The sequence below is a fragment of the Hemitrygon akajei genome, chromosome 19 (assembly GCF_048418815.1).
Source record: "Hemitrygon akajei chromosome 19, sHemAka1.3, whole genome shotgun sequence".
NCBI lineage: Eukaryota > Metazoa > Chordata > Chondrichthyes > Myliobatiformes > Dasyatidae > Hemitrygon > Hemitrygon akajei.
The window spans coordinates 21,769,607-21,790,230 of record NC_133142.1 but is presented as its reverse complement, the minus strand read 5'-3'; the positions used below and the strand labels follow the sequence as shown (position 1 = coordinate 21,790,230).

Genomic DNA, 20,624 nt, shown 5'->3' with positions numbered 1-20,624 from the left:
AGTTCACAGTACATAACTTTTAGTAATTATGTATTTTTAATATTTGAAGCTTTATCTTTTTAATTTGTGCTTCAGTAGGGTAAAATGGGCTATTCATACTTTGGTGACTGACTCACTTGCCAGATTTATGTGTTGTATAATCTAGTAAATTCTTGTGCTAAGTATGAAAGTTCATAATCTGAAAACCTAAACAATATTATTTAACTTCCTTTTGTTTCCTGTTCTTATTACCTTATCTGCTGAATTGATAGCCTGCATTTACTCTTCTTATTCTCTTTGGGCTTGTTCACACTTCTTGGATTCCCCCATGACCCAGCAGTTTCCTTTTGACTTCTCTCTTTTCTTAGACCCTCTCATAAATACCCTTCAAAAAATCTTTTTCTTAAATCCTATTACTTATCTTTCTTCATCTCTCCCTTTGTCTATCCTTCCCATTTCTGTTATTTTTCTGTATTTCTGATACAGTCATGTTGAATTGGATTGAATTGACTTTATTTCTTACATCCTCCACATATGTGAGGAATAAAAATCTTTACGTTACATCTCCATCTAAATGTGCAGTGTGCAATAGTAGTAATTTATAATAAATAGTATGGTCGATGTAACATAGAAGACACTCAAATCAGCATGAGTTAAGCAGTCTGATGGCCTGGTGGAAGAAGCTCTCCCAGAGCCTGTTGGTCCTGGCTTTTATGTTGCGGTACCATTTCCCGGATGGTAGCAGATGGAATAGATTGTGGATGGGGTGACTTAGGTCCCCAGTGATCCTATGGATCCTTTTTAAACACCTGCCCTTGTAAATGTCCTGAATCATGGGAGGTTCACAACTACAGATGTGCTGGGCTGTCTGCACCACTTTCTGCAGAATCCTGCGATTAAGAGAGGTACCATTCCCATACTAGGCAGTGATGCAGCCAGTCAGGATGCTCTCAATTGTGCCCCTGTAGGAAGTTTTTGGGATTTGGGGGCCCATACCAAACTTCCTCAATCGTCTGAGGTGAAAGGGTGCCGTTGTGCCTTTTTCACTACACAGCTGGTGTGTACGGACGACATGAGGTCCTCGGTAATGTGGATGCTGAGGAACTTGAAGCTGTTTACCCTCTCAACCCCAGATCCATTGATGTCAATAGGGGTTGGCCTGCCTCCATTCCTCCTGTAATCCACAACCAGCTCCTTTGTTTTCTCAACTTTGAGGGAGAGGTTTTCTTGACACCACTGTGACAGAGAGATGTCTTCTTCCCTGTAGGCCACCTTGTAATTGTTTGAGATAAGGCCAATCAATGTAGTGTTGTCAGCAAATTTAATTAGCAGATTGGAGCTGTGGGTGGCAATACAGTCATGGGTATCCAGGGATTTTCGATGGGGACTCAGTACACAGCCCTGAGGGGCTCCTGTATTGAGAGTCAGAGGGTTGGAGGAGAATGAGTGGGCTTCCTAAGAATGCTCTGGCTTCTCCCCACAGTCCAAAGACATACTGTTTAGTAGGTTAATTGTTCTTTGTAAATTGTCCTAATGATTTGGCCAGGATTAAATTGCAGCTCATTGGGCCAGAAAGGACTGTTCCATGCTATATCTCTAATTAAAATAAAATCAATACTCCCTTGATGTGAAAGGATCTGAGTGCCATAAGAAGAATTGTAATGAAATGAGAATTCTTGAAAGACTGAGGGAAACATACTTAAAGGCAAAGGAAGAAAATTAGACACAAAAGACAGCAAACAGAAAGGCCACAATTGATGAAGGAAAAGAAAAATATGAAAACAATATTTAATATGATGAATGTTTTTAAAGCTATAATCGGCTGACCTACATTGTATAATTCCATATAGATCTTATATTTACTATTCAACATCCATATTTTTCTTTTAAACTCTTAGTTATGTTCAATACTTGTTGATGCTGCTATTAGATGAAAATATAATAGTAGTCTTTATCATAATGTTCCAGCAGTGCATAATATCTTCACAACTACATTTTTGAGATTATCACTGATTGTCCAATAAAGGAGAAAGGGCCATCTGAAACAGGGGTGCAGCATTTTATTGTTTGTTTATAGGCTGTCACAATGGTTCTTATGGATAGTTTGATAATGTATACAACTTCAGCCTTAGGTTTCTTGAAAATATCCCTTCACTTTCAACAGCTTTGGTCAGGCAACGCTGCTTCATAAACATTCGCTTTTACAGTACCATATAAGCCCCTGTGTATTATGAGGTGGTATCTCTGCTCATCTACACTTTGAGCATTTGGACATCTTTACTTGTATTGTTATTAATTCATACATCATGACTAAGGTATCATAAATATTAATGCTTTACATTTAGATTTTAACTTAATCTTCAAATTATCATAATCTTTAAATATATCAAAAAGATATATATTGTATCGAAAGGATAGGCAGGAAGGCAGAGGCAAAGTGAAATCAAATATTTAGAAAGAGGGGACATAGGGTCAGAAGGTGTTGAATCATTGTGGATAGAGCTAAGGAACTGCAAGGGTAAAAAGGCCCTGATGGGAGTTGTATACAGGCCCGCAAACAGTAGTAACACATGGCCTACTAATTACAACAGGAGATGGAAAATGCATGCCAAAAGGGCAATGTTATGATAGTGATGGGGACTTAAATATACAGGTGTATTGGGAAAATCAGGTTGGTGCTGGATTACAGGAGAGGGAATTTCTAGGGTGCCTAAGAGATGACTTTTTAGAGGAGCTCCTGGTTGAGCTCACTAGAGGATCAGCTATATTGGATCGGGTGTTCTGTAATGAACCAGAATTGATTAGAAAGCTTAAGGTAAAAGAACCCTTAGAGGAAAGTGATAGTAATGTGATCGAATTCACCCTGAAATCTGAGAAGCAGAAAGTAAAGTCAGATGTATCAGCATTACCGTGGAGTAAAGAAAAGTACAGAGGTATGAGAGAGGAGTTGGTTAGAATTGATTGGAAAAGAACACTGACAGGGAAGACGGCAGAGCAGCAATGGAACAGTATATATACATCCCAAAGAGGAAGAAGTATTCTGAAGGAAAGTTGATGCAACTGTGGCTAACAAGAAAGATCAAAGCCAGAGGGCATATAATAGATCAAAAATTAAGTAATTAAGAAGGTAAAGGTGAAATACGAAAGCAAGCTAGCCAATAATATTAAAGAAGATACCAAAAGGGTCTTCAGATACATGAGGTGTAAAAGAGAGGTGAGGGTGAGTAATAGACCACTGGAAAACAATGCTGGAGAGGTAGTAATGGGGGACAAGGAAATGGCAGACAAACTGAATAAGTATTTTGCATCAGTCTTCATTGTGGTAGAAGTTCCAGGTGTTGGGGGTATGAAGTGTGGGAAGTTACCATAACTAGAGAGAAAATTCTTGGGAAACTGAATGGTCTAAGATAGATAAGTCAGCTGGAATAGATGGTGTACACCCCAGAGTTCTGAAGGAGGTAGTTGAAGAGATCATGGAAGCATTAGTAATGATCTTTCGAGAATCATTAGATTCTGGAATGGTTCCAGAAAACTGGAAAATTGCAAATGTCACTCCACTCTTCAAGAAGGGAAGAGGGCAGAAGAAAGGAAACTGTAGGCCAGTTAGCCTGACCTCAGAGTTTGGGAAGATGTTGGAGTTGATTATTAAGGATGAGGTCTCCGGGTACTGGAGACACATGATAAAATAGACTGTAGTCAGCATGGTTTCCTCAAGGGAAAAATCTTGCCTGACAAGGTTAATGAAAATGATTCCAGGATTGAATGGCTTGTCATATGAAGAGCATTTGATGCCTGTGGGCCTGGATTCACTGGAATATAGAAGAATGAGGAGTGATCTCATTGAAACCTATCAAATGGTGAAAGGCCTTGATGGAGTGGATCTAGAGAAGAAGTTTTCTGTGGTGAGAGAGTCTAAGACCAGAGGACGCAGCCTCAGAATGGAGGGGTGTCCTTTTAGAATGGAGATGAGGAAGAATTTTCTTTAGCCAAAGAGTGGTGAATCTGCAGAATTCTTTGCCACAGGCAGCTGCGGAGGGAGGCCAAGTCTTTTTGTACATTTAAGGGGGAGGTTGATAGATTTTTGATTGGTCAGGGCATGAAGGGATACGGAGTGAAGGCAGGCGATTGGGGCCGAGAGGAAAGTTAGATCAGCCATGGTGAAATGGCTTAATTCTGCTCCTATATCTTATGGTCTTATATCTGATAAGGAAGAGAGTTAGATCCTGTGCTGTCATTTTCAGGAGTTACAATTATGGTACAGGCAATCAATATGGAGAACTGAATGAGCCAAATTGCAGAGAGATTTGCAAGTATCAATTTAGTGCTTTTGGTGATGGGAACCAGTGAATTTCAGTGAGATCTGGTTAAGGAGTGCTGGTCAGAATCGAGTTTTGAATGAGTTGGAATTTTCATAGACCATTGAGGAGGCCATTGCAGAAATGTTGAGTCTTGAGGTAATGAATACTTTGATCCAACTTTTGCAAAATGACTCAAATTACTTCCCATAAAAGGCTAAGTAAATGTTTCTTAATTAAATTATTGAGAGACTTATTTCTGCAGGATGTCCCTGTGGACATTTTAGATAGTTGTTAGAGTATTTGCAAATAGGTTGTCTCAGCAAGAAGAGTGTTAAATAACGAGTAATTGAAGATCTTTGATAGAGATTTGTGAGAGCTGCTTAAATAGTTCGAAGCAGTTGAAGAATAAGTTGCATCTCAGCAACAAATAGAAAATAAAATGGTGATATAACATAGTTAAATTCGTTATGCTGCCAAACAACTTTTTAATTGTTTATAACCAGGGGATGGTCAATACTTAAAATATTAATTAAATTTTAACTTGTAAATATTCTAAACATTGTATGGTTTAATTATTATTCCTGTCTTTTATGAGGAAATAATGCTCTGCGGGTAACAGATCCTCATCTTACTCCCACTTCTTCTATAATTAATGACAATGACAATGGTACTGTAACTATAGAGTTTGCACTGTGATTGGTACTTTATGTGGATATACTTATAAAATGGCCTTTCAGCCATTTTTCATTCAACTTTTGAAGTGCTGTACGAGCAGCTGCCCATAGCCTGTTATCTCATGTTTGTCATTTTCAGAAACTCTGCCCACTAATCCTTCAAATCATTCTTGTAATTATTCTGCTCAAAATAGTTTATAAATTAGTACAGTTATAGGCTGGAGAAATAAAAACAGTTTGATGATATATATTTCTGTTTCATGTTAATTCCACAGTCTGTCAAAATCATCACAGCTGGTAAAGTAGCATCATTGTGATGCAACTTGAAAAGAATATTCTTTTGAACAGTTAAACCATGACCTTGCCTGGGTTTGCATCTGTGATCATAATGCATGAGAGGCCCTGGCTGTGTTCTCTCTGGTTCTTTGTTAGTCGTGCCAGCCATGTTTTCTCCCCCAGTTTGCACAGTCCATGTTTTTTTTTTGATGTTAGATTTCAAACAGTAGCTTAACTCATTTCCAGTCTGATCTCCTAGAAGAGGTCACTGATACTTGGGAGGAAGTTGAAAGAAGCCCATGTGTGGTGCAAAGGTTCCACAATAACTTCAGTGATTTTCAGAGAATTTTCCTCCAAACTGTCGTTTTTGGAAAAAAACTATGGTGCGCGGTGCGATAATTATCATTGAATTTAATACTTAGCAAGACTCCTGTTTACAAGTGGAAGAGCATTCTACTGTTACTTTGTTTCTATAACAGTAGATGGAATTCAGTGGATTTAAATGCATGCCTTCATATCATTAATTTTGTACTCTCACTGTTTCATTACCATTGTATGCCAAATAGATGTCTGTTGTTTCCCTTTCACATGTCTTACATATGATTTTAATAAATAGCAGTCCAATATGTTTTAACACAAACCAGTTTCGGTGATGTAGTTGAAGAACTATTTTTTCAGGATATAACAGTGTCTTATTGGTGTGCCTGGACTGTTTTTCCCTCAAACACCAGATTGCTCTTATTAGGAGTTGTCATTCTTTTCAAACCACTTTTAAACCCAAGAATGCGGTAAAGACCCTAAGCATTTAAACGTGGTCATTCCTTTTGAGTACATCAAAGCCTTAATGTAAGATATAAGTAAGCTTTTCTGAATTATATTGTATTTCAATGTGAAATATTTGTTCTATCTTGTTTAATTTTATTACAGCACATTTACCAGAAGAAAGAATTTTACTAAACAGGGTTCCAGACTAAATATTTGTGGCGACTGTTCTGGTGACCTTATCAGCTTCATGGGGCATACCTGAATGGGAAAACCAGAAAAGGCCCCAAGTTCATTCTCTGATAAATATTAAATTAGCAGCAACCAGTTGTGACCTTTTCGGAAACACGATAATTGACCACTACCTTTGTGGTGAGGGAAGAGAAAACATGCAAGTAGAAGTGGACGTTGCTATGACCTCCCCTCACACTTCTCCAACCAAGCAGCTGAAAAGCTCGCTGACGTCCATGGCAAAACTCCATGGGCTCAGTGGATGAAGTATTGATAGGTAATTGTTAATCAGAAACTGGAAGCTGGTAATGTGTTCAGAAGAGCAGAGAGAAAAAGGCCATAATTTTGTTTTGACTATTGATGGCAGTGCAGCATTTTGTGTCATTATCAAGTCTTTTTTCATTATTTCTTACCATTCCTAATTATATCAGCTTTCTACAAAACTTTGTGACTCCTTGCCATAGTGGGTGGCAACTATATTCCTTTGGTTGTTTTATGCCTTCCCTTTTTATTATTTTTGACAGCTGCTAGCACTGCAGTTTTGACGTGTTAAATGCTGTTGGTGCTCTATACACCGTCTTCACTTTTCCCCCATATTTGTTTAAGAACTATCTTTTGACAGCTGTTTAGACTAGAGCTTGATAAAATAATGCACTGTATTTGTTTTTATCAGTATTCAGCAGCTTCATTTTGTGGATTTTTGCCCTTTGATAATACACTGCCTTATCTATGTTTCAAATGGTATTAAGTTTCTTTATTAAACAAAAATCCTTTTCCCTATCATTTGCCAGCTGTCTCAAGAATTGTGTTTTGCATGAGTATACCATTTTCTGTTTTATAACCATCTTAAGCTGAGCACATATTCTGTAACCCCAGACAATATTTTCTGGATTTATATTCCCCTACTCTCAAGTTGCTTGTTTATTCTGGTTCATTCTTTTTGAGTAAACTAAGAATGAAAGGATTGGGAGACAGAGCAATATTAAGTTGAGGCAGTTGAATGAAATGATTAATGTTGCGATTAGGCACAGAATCCGAGCCAGGATTCTGTGCTAGACATAGTTAATTGAATATACTAGCCAGGTCCAGATGTTTTCTTCAGATAATTGCACCAAAAGACGTGGTGCTGAATTCCAGAAGAGTAATGTTGTTTACTTTCAAAGTTACAGTATGGATTAAAATATAAGAACTGGTCTTTATTTTTAAAGGAATAGTTCTCAATGGCTGGTATTTTTAACTGAAGAGGCACTTCAGATGAAGATGGCATGCACCAAATTTGTTACACAGCTATTGTTTTCTAATTCCTTTTCGTAATAGCTGGAGTTTACTTGAACAGTCAAAGCAACTGGATATTTCTTTTCATGTTTTAAGGGTACTTGTAGAGTACAGTCAGACCCCTGATTCATACTGTAATAAATAAAGCTGGTTTCTATCCTCTAGAAAATCTAGTACTACATAGCCCCTTTGAAATCTTTCAGGTCATTTTGAATTGGTTTTTGTAAAGTATAATAAGCAAAAGCAACCTGATAGTCTTAAATTCACATTTTATTTAAATTCCCAGGAATACTGGCAAAATATGTGGGAAAGATTTAGAATACGATGTGTGGATTGTAAGGACTAGAAAGCACTTAACACAGTGTCAATTAGGTTTGATTTTAGCAGTTAATAAAAAATCACTTTGGGCCCCAACAAAGCTTTAGTGCCTTATGAGATAGGTGTGAAGCAGACCTATTCCTTATTTTAGGTTTTGTTTTCAAAAAGAAATTGACAAAGCACCCCAAGGTCATATTATCTGCTGGCCACTGGAAAGAAGCTCAACTGATTTTCAAGCATAATCTTTCTAAATCTCTAGATGTTACTCTACTAATCTTGAACTTGAAACAGTCTCTATGTTCTGTGAACAAAGGGAGAAAAAATGTACTAATAATTAATACACAATGATGCAATATATTTAATTTCTTTTTACTTTTTATCTAAATATTGTGATTTGGTAAATGTTAGTTTTCAAATGAAATACCCAGAAACTGTGCAATTTAATAGAAAATGATTCATTAATGTAAATGTTTTTGTGCCTGTAAAATAAAGTATATAGAGGATAAAGGGACATTTATGACAGTTTAATGACTAAGAAAGATTTAATGACACAAGTAGGGTGGCAGAGGTTTTTTAAGTGTAGTTGGTTGAGATGCTGAAAGGAGATGAATGAAAAGAGTGAAGGAGAACGAGAAAACAAAATGCTGCATCCGTGAGGTATAAAGCTTTGCAGATATTGGAAAAAGGAAATTCTCAGCAGGTCAGTCAGCATCTGAAGTGAGAGGAAATCAGTAAAGATTATAGGTTGATGGCCTTGCATAATAACATATATAAAAGACAAACTATCATTTAAATGAGAAACAAAATATGTATTTACATGAAATACAGAACAAATTAGAACACTACCAATACTACTACAGTACTATAAAACTGTATATTAGTTCCTAATAGCTATCAGTGGAGGAATTCATTCAGTGTACACTGCTGTGTTCTTTGATTGACTGTAAATGACTGACAGAGCAGTCACCTAGTGTAGATAATGGACTGCCTTCATACAATGCTTTTGACAACTGCCTCCTCCAAATCTTAATTTTCATTGTAACATTCAAGGTGATTGTCAATACTATCAAATTATTCGTAGTTCCTAACTTGTTGAATTGTTTCATTTTCACTCCCGGCTGTTTCTAGTGTCTCCAAGTCTGACTGCTTGAAACTGCAGTGAGCAAAACAGTTCTGAATTGTCTTACTGCTTATTTCTCGCCAACTATCAGTGACAAAAAAACACTGTTTTTTGAACACAAACACATGTGACCAACCCTATTTCAAAAACTGTTTGCTGTAAGCACAGCGTCTGGCGGTCACACAAGTGCAAGCTACTGACACTCATTTAGGAACTGTTCAACAACAGTCTCCTGCACCAAAAGGTGTAGGGTTCCAAATAAAGGAAGTGAATCCTGGCTATTTTCTTAATTAGTTTTTGATCTTTAAGAGTTGTCACAAATAAGTATGAGGGGTATAAATAGGATACATACAAGCAGGCTTTTTCCACTGAGGTTGGGTGGGACTACAACCAGAGGTCATGGATTAAGGGTGAAAGGTGAGAAGGTTAATGGGAACATGAGAGGAAACTTCTTCATTCAGAGGGTGTGGAATGAGCTGTCAGCACAAGTGGTGCATGCGAGCTCCATTTCAGTATTTCAGTGAAATTTGGATAGGTATATAGATGGTAGGGGTATAGAAGGTTATGCTTCCAGTGCAGATCAATGGGAGGAGACAGTTTAAATGGTTTGGCATGGAATAGATGGGCCAAAGGGCCTGTTTTGTGCTGTACTTCTCTATGACTAAGTGGCTTCCTCGATTAACCCATAGTCCAATTCACTGGAATCCACTCTATTTTAGAAAAAATGCTCCACTTGTGCATAAGGAGCAACCGGTTGTAACTGTCCACTTCTTATTGAGAGTGAATGGTTGTTTTCTTGGGTTTGGAGATGATAAACTTGAAATCAGAAGATAGATTGCTGTACTCTGGCAAGGATTTATTTGAAGAAATGAGGATACGAACATTTCATACAAGTACATGGAGTAAAATCTCACATGGTGACTTATCTTTAGCACTGATAGGTAATAATGATAACGCATTGACAAAACTGATTTTTGTTGCAGACAAGAAGCACTGCTGGCAGCAATCAGTGAGAAAGATGCAAACATTGCCTTATTAGAATTGTCTGCCTCCAAAAAGAAAAAGACACAAGATGAAGTCATTGCTCTTAAGCGTGAGAAGGACAGACTTGTGCAACAGCTGAAACAGCAGGCAAGTTGTTATTTTATAAGGGCATCTTTTAACATTAGATTTTTTTCCAGCCTATGAATCTTGAGTATGGTGGGAGTTATAGTCAAAATTATTTAGTGAAAGGTAAATGGAATGCGTGAAATGTAGTAACTACTTGAATTCACATTAACACGTACTAAAGGTGCCTGAAAACAAATATTGAAAGGATAAAATGGCATTGGAGTGTAGAAATTTGCCCTCTGTTGTTTGCACTGGACTTGCAGTGATGGTTATATGTTTTCACTGCTTTTCTAAAATGTCACCATTCAATGCTACTGTACATATACATTTGGGTCCAAATTTTAACCCTAGTCTCCACTGGGAAAAAAAAACAGCATTGGTAGTATTTTGCAAGAGTTCATTTTAACTTCCTTTTCTGTTCTGAAAAGGTGTATCATTCATGCAGGTTCTCCACAATCAAGCTGGCTTACTTCAAACCTTCAAAGAATCGGAAAGATACAAGTGAAACAAAATAATGGTCCCATAATACCTCCTTTTACTTAGAACAGTTTCTTGATGCAGGCACAAATGACCCAGAAAGAAAAGGATTTGATCCAAAAATGTTGTTGTTGCCCATTAGATTTGTAATTTGTTTAAAGTTGAGGATTTCAGTATAGGGAACTGCTGAGAGACCAGCTACAAGTAATTGGATATTGCAAAGATTGTGTAAGCATAATCATGCTTGTTGCAGAAAAAGATATTTAAAAAGTGTGAAAGGTGACGCAGTGGAAAGAGTGCAATCTGATGTTACCTGTATTTAGAGGATGAGTTTAAGAAATGAAAAATGCTAGACTGTATATTAAACATGAAACTAACTTTCATGTGCAAAGGTTTATTTATTGTGCTTAATGTTATTCTGTTTAGAGCATGTTTTACTTAATTGGGTTCCAATTGCCTGGGTAGACTACTTGTTGACATTAGTTGTAGCAACACCCCGCTTTACATAGCATCTTTCAGATAGGTTAAATCTTGATTGCTCTCCAAGTCATTTAAGTATCACATTATTCTTACAAAGTTGCTGCACTTATTTATTTGGTTGTAAATCTTAATAGAAAATTATTCATTTGGAAAATGTGGAATTATTTCCAAAATGGATTGAATTTTCTTTTGATTGCATCTTTTATGAAGAGTCTGAAGTAAGATCATTTCCCAAATGTTAGTATACTGAGGCTAGTTAGAAATAAAACAGAGAATTCTGCAAATGCAAAAGGTTGATTAATCTTTTAGATGTATCCTAATCAGAACGAGCTTATCACTTACATGAGAAATACTGCAGATGTTGGAACTATCGCTTTATACTTTATGTTCAGGCAATGAGTAGCCAATTTCATTTTCAAGTTTTTCTATGACATTGCATTCCAAGAGATCAAAAGTTTATCGAGGATCTCCACCTGGTAGTACACTACATGCTTGCTGCAGTTTCACCACGATTCACAGAATTGGCAGCGATGCTGCTGATATTCTGTGAAGTTCCAGCAGCATCAACAATCCACTCAGTCATTTCTGTGCATTCCTGGTTTTGATATCCCAGTCTCCGATGCTGTCTCTTTGCACATTATCCAGAGGCGAGACAGAATTCCATTATTGTGAGGTTCGGTTTTAACCTTCAGTACTTGAAATGACTGTGTTGCTACACAGAACAAATCTTAGTCTCAGAACTCATTTCCTATTTATATTAGAATGTATGACTTTGTTTCTTAATGATCAACAGTATTATAGTTACATCCATAAGATTAGCAGTAACTTTTTTTTAATGTTTCACAGGCAAACAAGTTTTTGTACGCCTTGGTGAACACAGCTTTGCTGTGGTTGAAGAATCTGACAACTCATGGGAATGACATTTAGAACTGCCTTGGCAGTAAAATTTGGCTTAGCCCTTTATTTCCTGCTGTTTTTCTCAGAGTTAAAATGTGTAGTATTGTCTGCTCTGTGCTTTCTTTACACAGCAAGGTGTAGGGAGACTTTGTAAACTTAAAGTTTATGGAATCCTGAAAACTACTCCAAGGGTTCTTGTGAAATATTTATTCCCACATATCATCGAAACCAGATGAAAAAAAAAGTCACTAAAGACTAGCCATCCAGTCAGAACACTGATAATGAATGTAGATATGATGTAAATATCCAAATGTTAAGCTTGCTCAACAATATTGAGTGCTTTATGCTGCCTATGGTTCTGCCTTATATCTGATACTTGTGACATTGTACTGCTATTTCTTTGTCCCCATGGCTCTGGTGAGGTGCATTCCAGTGTTCATTTGATTGCAGCAGAAGGTGGCTGAGTTTGGAATCCTAGAACAATTCATTTTGATTGTAATTATAGATCCACTTTCACTCCATGGCGCCTCTTTTTTTCTCCAATCATCCTTCTGTTGCGTTGCCACCTCTTCAGACTCCTATTCATTTCACCTTGGTATGGCACTTTAATTCACCCCCCTCAGTACTTTATATTTACACTTCCCGTCTCTCTCCACTTCCCTGAGCCCAGCTCATCTCTGCAGCATCCCAGCCCCGAAAACCTCTTGAATAATCCTGCAGCTACCCTTGGAGCCTCTCTTGTATCCCGCAGGGTCCATCAGGGTGTTTGCCTCCACTTCATTATGAACAACAGTTAGCTGCTTTATAAATCAGATTTGTCTCTTATCCATCCTTGTCCTTCCACTCACTGCCAACAAATTACAAATTGTTACCATGTTTCACAGTGTCTCCCCCCCTAATATCCATTTAGAAAAAATACTTGTATCACATTGTAGATAATTCTCTCTATTTAATTTGCTTAATCATTCTTTCCTTTTCCTTGTCTTCATCCCCTGTAATTCCCATTTCTTACTCTCTCACTCTCTCGCTCTCTCTCATTCTCTCTTTCTCTCTCACTCTCATATCCAAGATCATTTTGGATTTGCAGGTCCGTGAGGGGCAGTGCAGCAAGTTCCAACTTGCAGTGGAAAGGAAGACAAAAATTGGATGTGGGCAAAAGGTGAAGAAAGGGGGGAGGGACAGAAAAGCAGTGATAAATGGCAAAGAGGGGGGAATGGAGAATTGGAAAGGAATCTGCATAGTATAAGTGGCTGTACATGCCAAATTATGTCAATGCCAGAGATTTGCTGCTGCTAATTACCAGAAATATAGGTAACTGTGGAAGCAAATGCCAGACGTGAAGCATTCTGGATTGAAAGCAAAGCTTTCAGTCACTGGATTGGGGCAAGATGATCTGAGAGAATGGGAAATAAGTAGAATCATGGAATTGCTGCAGCATTGATGGATGCCATCCAAATGATTGAGTCCATACCAGTGGTTTGTGGGACAATCCAAATGCTCTTGCTCCGTAACCTCACAGTTTTAACCTTAACATGTTTATCCCATTTCCTGTTAAAAGTCATATTTGAATCTCAAAGTTATTTTTAAAGTTCTCCATATTTTTGGGCAGTGGACTCCAAATCATAACCACTTGTATTGTAAAATGATTTTTCCTTACGAGACATCTGGATATTTTGTGAATCATTTTAAAACTGTAACTTGTGCACCATGGCCTTGCTATTAATAAGAGTGAGCAGTTCCTCTTATTTTCACGCTATCGAAACTTGTCAAGATTTTTCACATCTCCATCAATTTTCCTCTGAACTTTAACTGCCCTCTGGATAAAAACTTCAGGTTCTCAAGGCTATTCTTGCAATTGAAACCCTTCATCCTTGGAACCATTCTTATAAAGTTATTTTTTGTCAAACTTAAGTAACCTAATCTGACTTGTAAAAATGATGCCTTTTCTGTTGCAGTTCAGGTACAGAGTGTCTGGTTTGGCTATGGGATTCAGCTACTATCCAGCCTTGCTATGTTGCTCCTCCAACCTGAGGGTGGCCTCATCTTGGCACAAGAGGAGCCCATAGACCGACATGCCTTTCATTCTCTATCACAGGGAAAGGGGAGCTGTTCTTAAACCTGATACTCAGAATTCCCTCTTCTCTAATCTTTCACCTAGAAAAACACCTCCAAATACAAACTCAATTGCTTTCTCTGTTATGCTTTCAACACCATCGATGCTCAAGTCTGTAGACCTTAATGTAAGATTGACCAGAGACTGGCCTAATAATTCACTGTGAGATCTTGCTGCATTATAATGAGCACAGTCGTATCTGGGGATCTGAAATAAAAACAGAAAACTGGTCAAGGAGCTTTTTCTGAGGGAGAAGCGTAGAGGGTGCATTTCATGATCTGTCTGAGGAAAGACCATAGACCTGCAATGTTAACTCTACCTTGTTCCCGCCACTGAGAATTTTCTATATTTTCTGTTTTTATTTAACTATTTGCAACTGGTAAGTGAATGAGTTAACCTTGAACCAATGTGCTAAATTAAAATACAGTTATGGAATTATAATAGGAAATTATTTTCAGATATTTTCTAATTGATAATCTGTCTTTTTAGGATGAAATAAAACTTAGGAAGAATAAAAGCTTAAAGAGTTACTGCATATTGTTTCTAATGGTAGTCAGCATTGAATCTAGTGCTAATGCTGTACCCTGTTTCCAGATGGAAGAAAGCATACAAATGATTGATGCTCTGGATACACACCCCAGGCTTATGGTAGAAGCTATTGTTGTATATTGTAGCTTTCTGAATGAATAAACTATGCAGTATTATTTTCTTGCTAATATTTTCTAGGATTAATTTTCATTAACCAGGTTAACCTCTACTTGCCAAAGCAAGATGATCTAATTCAAGGATTTGCTTTTGAATGTGATTAAATGAAAGCTTTCCCTATTTTGACTGAGATATTGCTTTCCTACAACTATATGTTTTTGTTAAAGACTGTTTTTGCATGACAACCTGTATACCAGTTGCATTGCCATAATTTGCAGGACAAGCATTGGCTGTTAATGGACTGTTTACTCTCTCTTTCTTTAGTGGAGCTTTTACAGAATGATAGTACAAAATTATGCAGAATTTAAGCATGCTACTTTTCATTACTTCATTTGTTTTAGCAAATGGCTATGCTTTGGATTGATTTCGATTTCAACGGCATTTTGGCTTGTAGCCTATTATAACTTGTGGAAAAATTAGACTTTAATTAATTCCTTTTCTTTCCTTAGACACAAAATCGGATGAAACTCATGGCGGATAATTATGATGATGACCATCACCACCATCACCATCACCACCACCACCATCGTTCACCGGGAAGATCACAGCACAGTAACCACAGGCCCTCTCCTGATCAGGTGAGTACCAGCCATATGTTAAATTCCACTTTGCTTCCAAGTCAAGTTAGAAAAGTTAGGGCCAAACACAAATGATGTCTGCTCAACCATTATCATTAAGTGCTCTTCATTTCAGTCAACAAGGCAAATTTATTGCGTGCTTGCTATCTGTACTTGTCTTCCATCTGAATAGTCCCAGCAGCTACATTTGAGGAATTGAAAGGCTAGTCTTTGTTAGTGTTGCCCTATTATGTAAATATTGTGTTGCATGTTATTTACACTCACTTGTCAAGATGATTTACTTACTTTGCTGTTGCTGATGCTTACAGTGACAATTTGTTCCTAATCCCTCAAGCAATTACTATGCATGGCTCATGCTGGAATTTTAAACATGTACTTTAATATTAAAATTGTTTCTCAAAGGATTAGCACTTATAATATCTAGCTAATTTAATGGTTTTATTTGCTGATAAGATGGGCTTCTGTGAAATATGCTGCTACATGTATTCATTTTGTTGGTAAACCAATGTATTTCAAAATGTGTTCCTTTCAGGATTCTGATGTTTTCAATTATATTGTGGAAATGTCTTTGCCTTTTCTTTTGTGTGAAGTGTTCTTTTATTGGTCACCATTAACCTGTAGCTGAAGACTTAGGAAAAGGTTATCTTCTTCTGCCTGGGTAATGAAGGCAATTAGCTTAATTCCAATTTGGTTGTTCAACTATTATTCAGATTTCAAGTTAGATTTTCAGTTAATGGCCTTGAATGTAAGTTAAATCATGCACCATCAATACCATATTTATGGTAGTCAGTAGAATGTGCCCTGGTTCACAAGTACAGAGGCTTTGATAATATTTCAGTTGACACAATGCATGAAGAATAATAAATGTATAGGTTGCAAGAGTTCATGTGTCAAACTCGTTTGAACACCTTTCAAGTCTATCCGATCTTATCCATTGAGAATATCAATTCGACAATCTTCCATTTGTTTCCCAGATGAACCCAATTTCCTGGTCTCAAAAATCCTTCTTGCATCTGTCCTAAATTTGCCCTCCAAAACTCATCACCCATAATATTCCTGCAGTTCTCGCTTATTTATAAAGATGGATTGCAGTTTACTGCTCTGTACTTTTTAAGTACGAGGTCCCTTCCAATTTGTATTTCTTGAAGTCTGATGAGTTTAAACTTTATATTCTCAAGGGAACATAGGGTGTAATATAAAAGGATAAGAAACGGCAGAAACCATTTAGTGTTTTGACTCTGTGCAATGCTTATAGTGATTGTGGCAAGGTAGTGACTAGACTTCAGTTAATGCCTTTAATTCCTCTTTGGAGTAGACACAATTCTGCCCACCTCCACTGACCTGCAGAGGAGAATGATCCAGTTGTCATAGGTCATGTGGGTACCAACGGCGTAGGTAGAGATCCTGCTGAGGGAATTTGAGCAGTTAGGGACAGTATTAAAGCACAAAACCAAAAGCACAATAATCTCTGGTTTGTTACCTGAGCCATATGCAAATTGGCACAGGTTAATGCAGCAGAGCATGAAATTTGTAGCTCAGAGATTGGATTAGGAGAAGTGGGTTTGAATTCATAGGACATTGAGACTGGTATTGGGAAGGAGGGAGGTGTTCCAATGGGATGGACTCCATCTGAATGATGCTGGGACCAGGGTCCTGGCACATTGCATAACTAGGACTGTGGATGTGGTTTACTGGGTTGGGGGGTGTTCAACACTTTGGAAAAGCAGGGATAGAGTAAAAGAAAAGGAGAGTGCAGGAGAGGTTATGAAAGTCTCCAGGCTGAAAAATAAGATTTAATTCCAGGTAACATGGAGACAAAATTGAAAAGGATGGTGAATTCAGTGCTGAAGGTGTTATATTTGAATGAATTCAGTATACATAATAATGTAATAATTTTGTAGTGCATTTAGAAATTTGCAGGCATCACTGAGTCATGACTGAAAGGAGATCACAGCTGGGAGCTTAACTTCCAAGGATACACATCGTTTCAAAAGGACATGCAGGTGGGAAGAGGTGTAAGGTGGCTTTGTTGGCAAAACATGAAAAAATCCTAAGAAAGAAATGACGTAGGATCAGAAGGAGTAGAATCCTTGTGAGTAGAGTTGAGAAACCGCAAGGGTAAAAAGACCCTGATGGGACTTACTTGCAGGCTTCCAGGAATTAACCAGAATGTTGGGTAAAAATTACAATAGGGGGTAGAAAAGGCATGTAAGAAGGGCAATGTTATGATGGCCATGGGGTATTTTAATATGCAAGCTGATCTGGAAAATCAGGTTGTGAAAAGCCTATGAGGAATTTGTAGATGCCTATGAGATGGCATTTTAGAGCAGCTTGTGGCTGATCCCACAAGCAAAAAGCAGTTCTAAGTTGGGTGTTGTGTAATGAACTAGATTTGATTTGAGAGCTTAAAGTAATGAAACCCTTCGGAGGCAGTGATCATAGCATGATAAAAATTAACCCTGTATTTTGATAGGGAGAAGCTAAAATCAGATGTATTAGTATTATAGTGGAGTCATGGGAACTCCAGAGGCATGAGAGAGTAGCTAAGGTTGATTGAAAGGGACACACAAGGATGGTGGTAGAGGAGCAATGGCTGGAGTTTTTGGAAGCAGTTCAAAAGATGTAGGATCAGTTCATTCCAAAAAAAGAAGGCAACCATAGCGACAAGGACGTCAAAGACATCATAAAAGCGAAAGAGGGTGGGAAGCTTTTTAAAATCCAAGAGAAGGCAACTAAAAAAATAATAATGGAGGGAAAAGATGAAATATGAAGGTAAGCTAGCCAATAACATATAACAGGATATCAACTTTTTGCAGATCTGTAAAGAGTAAAAGAGAGGTAAGAGTGGATGTTGGACCAGTCGAAAAAGACACTGGAGAGGTAGTAGTGTGGGATAAAGAAATGGTGGACGAACTGAATGTATTTTGCATCAGGATTCAATGTGGAAGACACCAGCAGTATGCCAGATATACAAAAGTTTCAGTTGCTATTACTCAGGAGAAAGTGCATGGGAAGCTAAAAGATCTGAAAGTAGGTAAGTCACCATGACTAGATAGAATAAACCTCAGGGGTTGGAAAGAGATAGTTGAATCGATTGTGAAGGCATCAGTAGCGATCTTTCAATAATCACTGGATTCTGAAATGGTTCTGAGGAACGGGAACATTGTAAATGTCACTCCACTCTTTAAGAAAGCAGGGAGGCAAAAGACAGGAAATCATAGACCAGTTAGCCTGATCTTTGATGGTTGGAAAGATGTCAAAGTCCATTATTAAGAATAAGATTCTGGGATACCTTGAAGCCTATGATGAAATACTACAAAGTCAGCATGATTCCCTTAAGGGGAAATCTCACCTGACAAATCTGTTGGAATTCTTTGAAGAAATAATAGGCAGCATTGACAAAGGGAGAGTCAGTGGACGTTGTTTACTTGTTTTCTCTTCAGAAGGCCTTTGACATACTAGGCTGCTAAACAAGATAAGAGCCCGCATTATTACAGGAAAGACTCTTGCATGGACAGAAGATTGGCTAACTGATAGAAGGCAAAGAGTGGGAATAAAGGAAGCCTTTTCTGGTTGGCTGCCAGTGACTAGTGAAGTGGGTGTTGGGTCTGCTACATTTCAGGTTATATGTTAATGATCTGGATGATAGAATTTGAGCTTTAGTGGCCCATTTTGCAGATGATACAAAGATAGGTGGAGGAGTGAGCTATGTTAAAGAAGCAGGAAGCCTGCAGAAGGACTTGGAGAGAATAGGAGAACGGGCAACAAAGTGTCAGATGGAATACGGTGTAGTGAAGTGTATGGTCATGCACGTTGGTAGTAGGAATAAAAGCTACTACCAATATTTTCTAAATGGGGAGTGAATTTAGAAATTGGTGCAAAGGTACAAAGGATGCATAGCTTTCCCTAAAGGTTGGGTTGGTAGTAAGGAAGGCATTCGATTATATGTTTTTTATTTAGAGATATAATGCAGAATAGGCCCTTCTGGCCCTTCGATTTTAACCCTAGTCTGATCACAGACAACTTACAATGACCAATTAACCTACTAAGCGATACATCTTTGGGAGGGAACTGGACCACCCAGAGGAAACCCACACATTCCATGGGCAGGGCGTACAAATTCCTTACAGAGGAAGCTGGGATTGGACTCTGATGCGCTCAGCTGTAGTAACACTAACCGTTGAGCTACCGTACCATGGTGCCCAACTCAAGATGAACTCTGTGCAAAATGCTGGAGGAACTCAGCAGGTCAGGTGGCAGCTATGGAAATGATATATCTGCTGGGAAATCCTGCTCTTATCGGATGGAGTGAAGTTGGTTCTAACTAATATAGAGGAGGCCGTATTAGGAGCACCAGAGTGAAGCTGCTTGACAAGCCAACCATTTTAATTCCAATCCCCACTCCCAATCCAACATGTTGGTCCATGGTCTACTGTCACGATGAAGTCATTCTCAGGTTGAAAGAGTAACATCTCATTTTACTTCTGGGTAGCCTCCTCCAACCTGATGGCATGAACATTGATTCCTCTAATTTCTGGTAATTGTCCCCCTCCTCCTTCCCTCTTATTTCATTCTCCACTCAGGCTCCCCTCTCACCTCTCCTCTTCACCTGCCTTTCACCTTCCTCCTTCCCTTTCTCCTAAGGTCCACCTGTCCTCTCCTTCTTCTCCAGCCGTTTAACTTTTCCACCTATCACTTCGCTGCTTCTTACTTCCTTCCCCCCCCCCCCCCTGCCCCACCTGGCTTCACCTATCACCTTCCAGCTGTACTCCTTACCCTCCCCTCCCCTCCCCACCTTCTTATTCTGGCCTCATCCTCTCCAGTCCTGATGAGGGGTCTCAGCCCAAAATGTCAATTATCTATTCATTTCCATAGATGCTGCATGACCTGCTGTGTTCCTCCATCATTTTGTGTGTGTAACTCTGGATTTTCACATCTGCAGAATCTCTTGTGTTTATAATGTAATGCTTTAAAAGGCATTTGTCAGACCACATTTGGACTGTTCTGAGTAGTTTTGAGCCCCATGTCTAATAAAGAATGTGCTGGCATTGGGGAGAATCCAGAAGAAGTCGATAAGGATGATCCCAGGAATGAAAGGGTTAATGTATGAAGAGTGTTTGATGGCTCAGCACTTCTACTCGTTGGAGTTCGGAAGATTGAGGGGATATGTCATTGAAACCTATCGAATATTAAGAGGCCAAGGTGGAGTTGGTGTGCAGAGAATATTTACAATAGTGGGAGAGTCTTTTTCCTGAGCGCACAGTCCGCTGTGCATTTAGAACAGAGATGAGGAGGAATTTCTTTAGTCACTAGGTAGTGATTCTGTGGAAT

General features: G+C 38.3%; 1 protein-coding gene across 2 annotated transcripts in view; it reads left to right on the top strand.

Annotated features, from left to right (window-relative positions):
* Positions 1-20,624, top strand: part of LOC140741811 (ERC protein 2) — a 767,514-nt gene that overhangs the window by 585,659 nt on the left and 161,231 nt on the right. Inside the window, exons 22-24 of one of the 2 annotated variants that reach the window (XM_073072222.1) lie at positions 9,917-10,064; positions 14,605-14,658; positions 15,165-15,293. In XM_073072222.1, coding sequence (XP_072928323.1) covers positions 9,917-10,064; positions 14,605-14,658; positions 15,165-15,293 — 331 coding nt within the window. The remainder of the gene's footprint in view (positions 1-9,916; positions 10,065-14,604; positions 14,659-15,164; positions 15,294-20,624) is intronic. The other variant, XM_073072223.1, reaches the window with a different exon arrangement.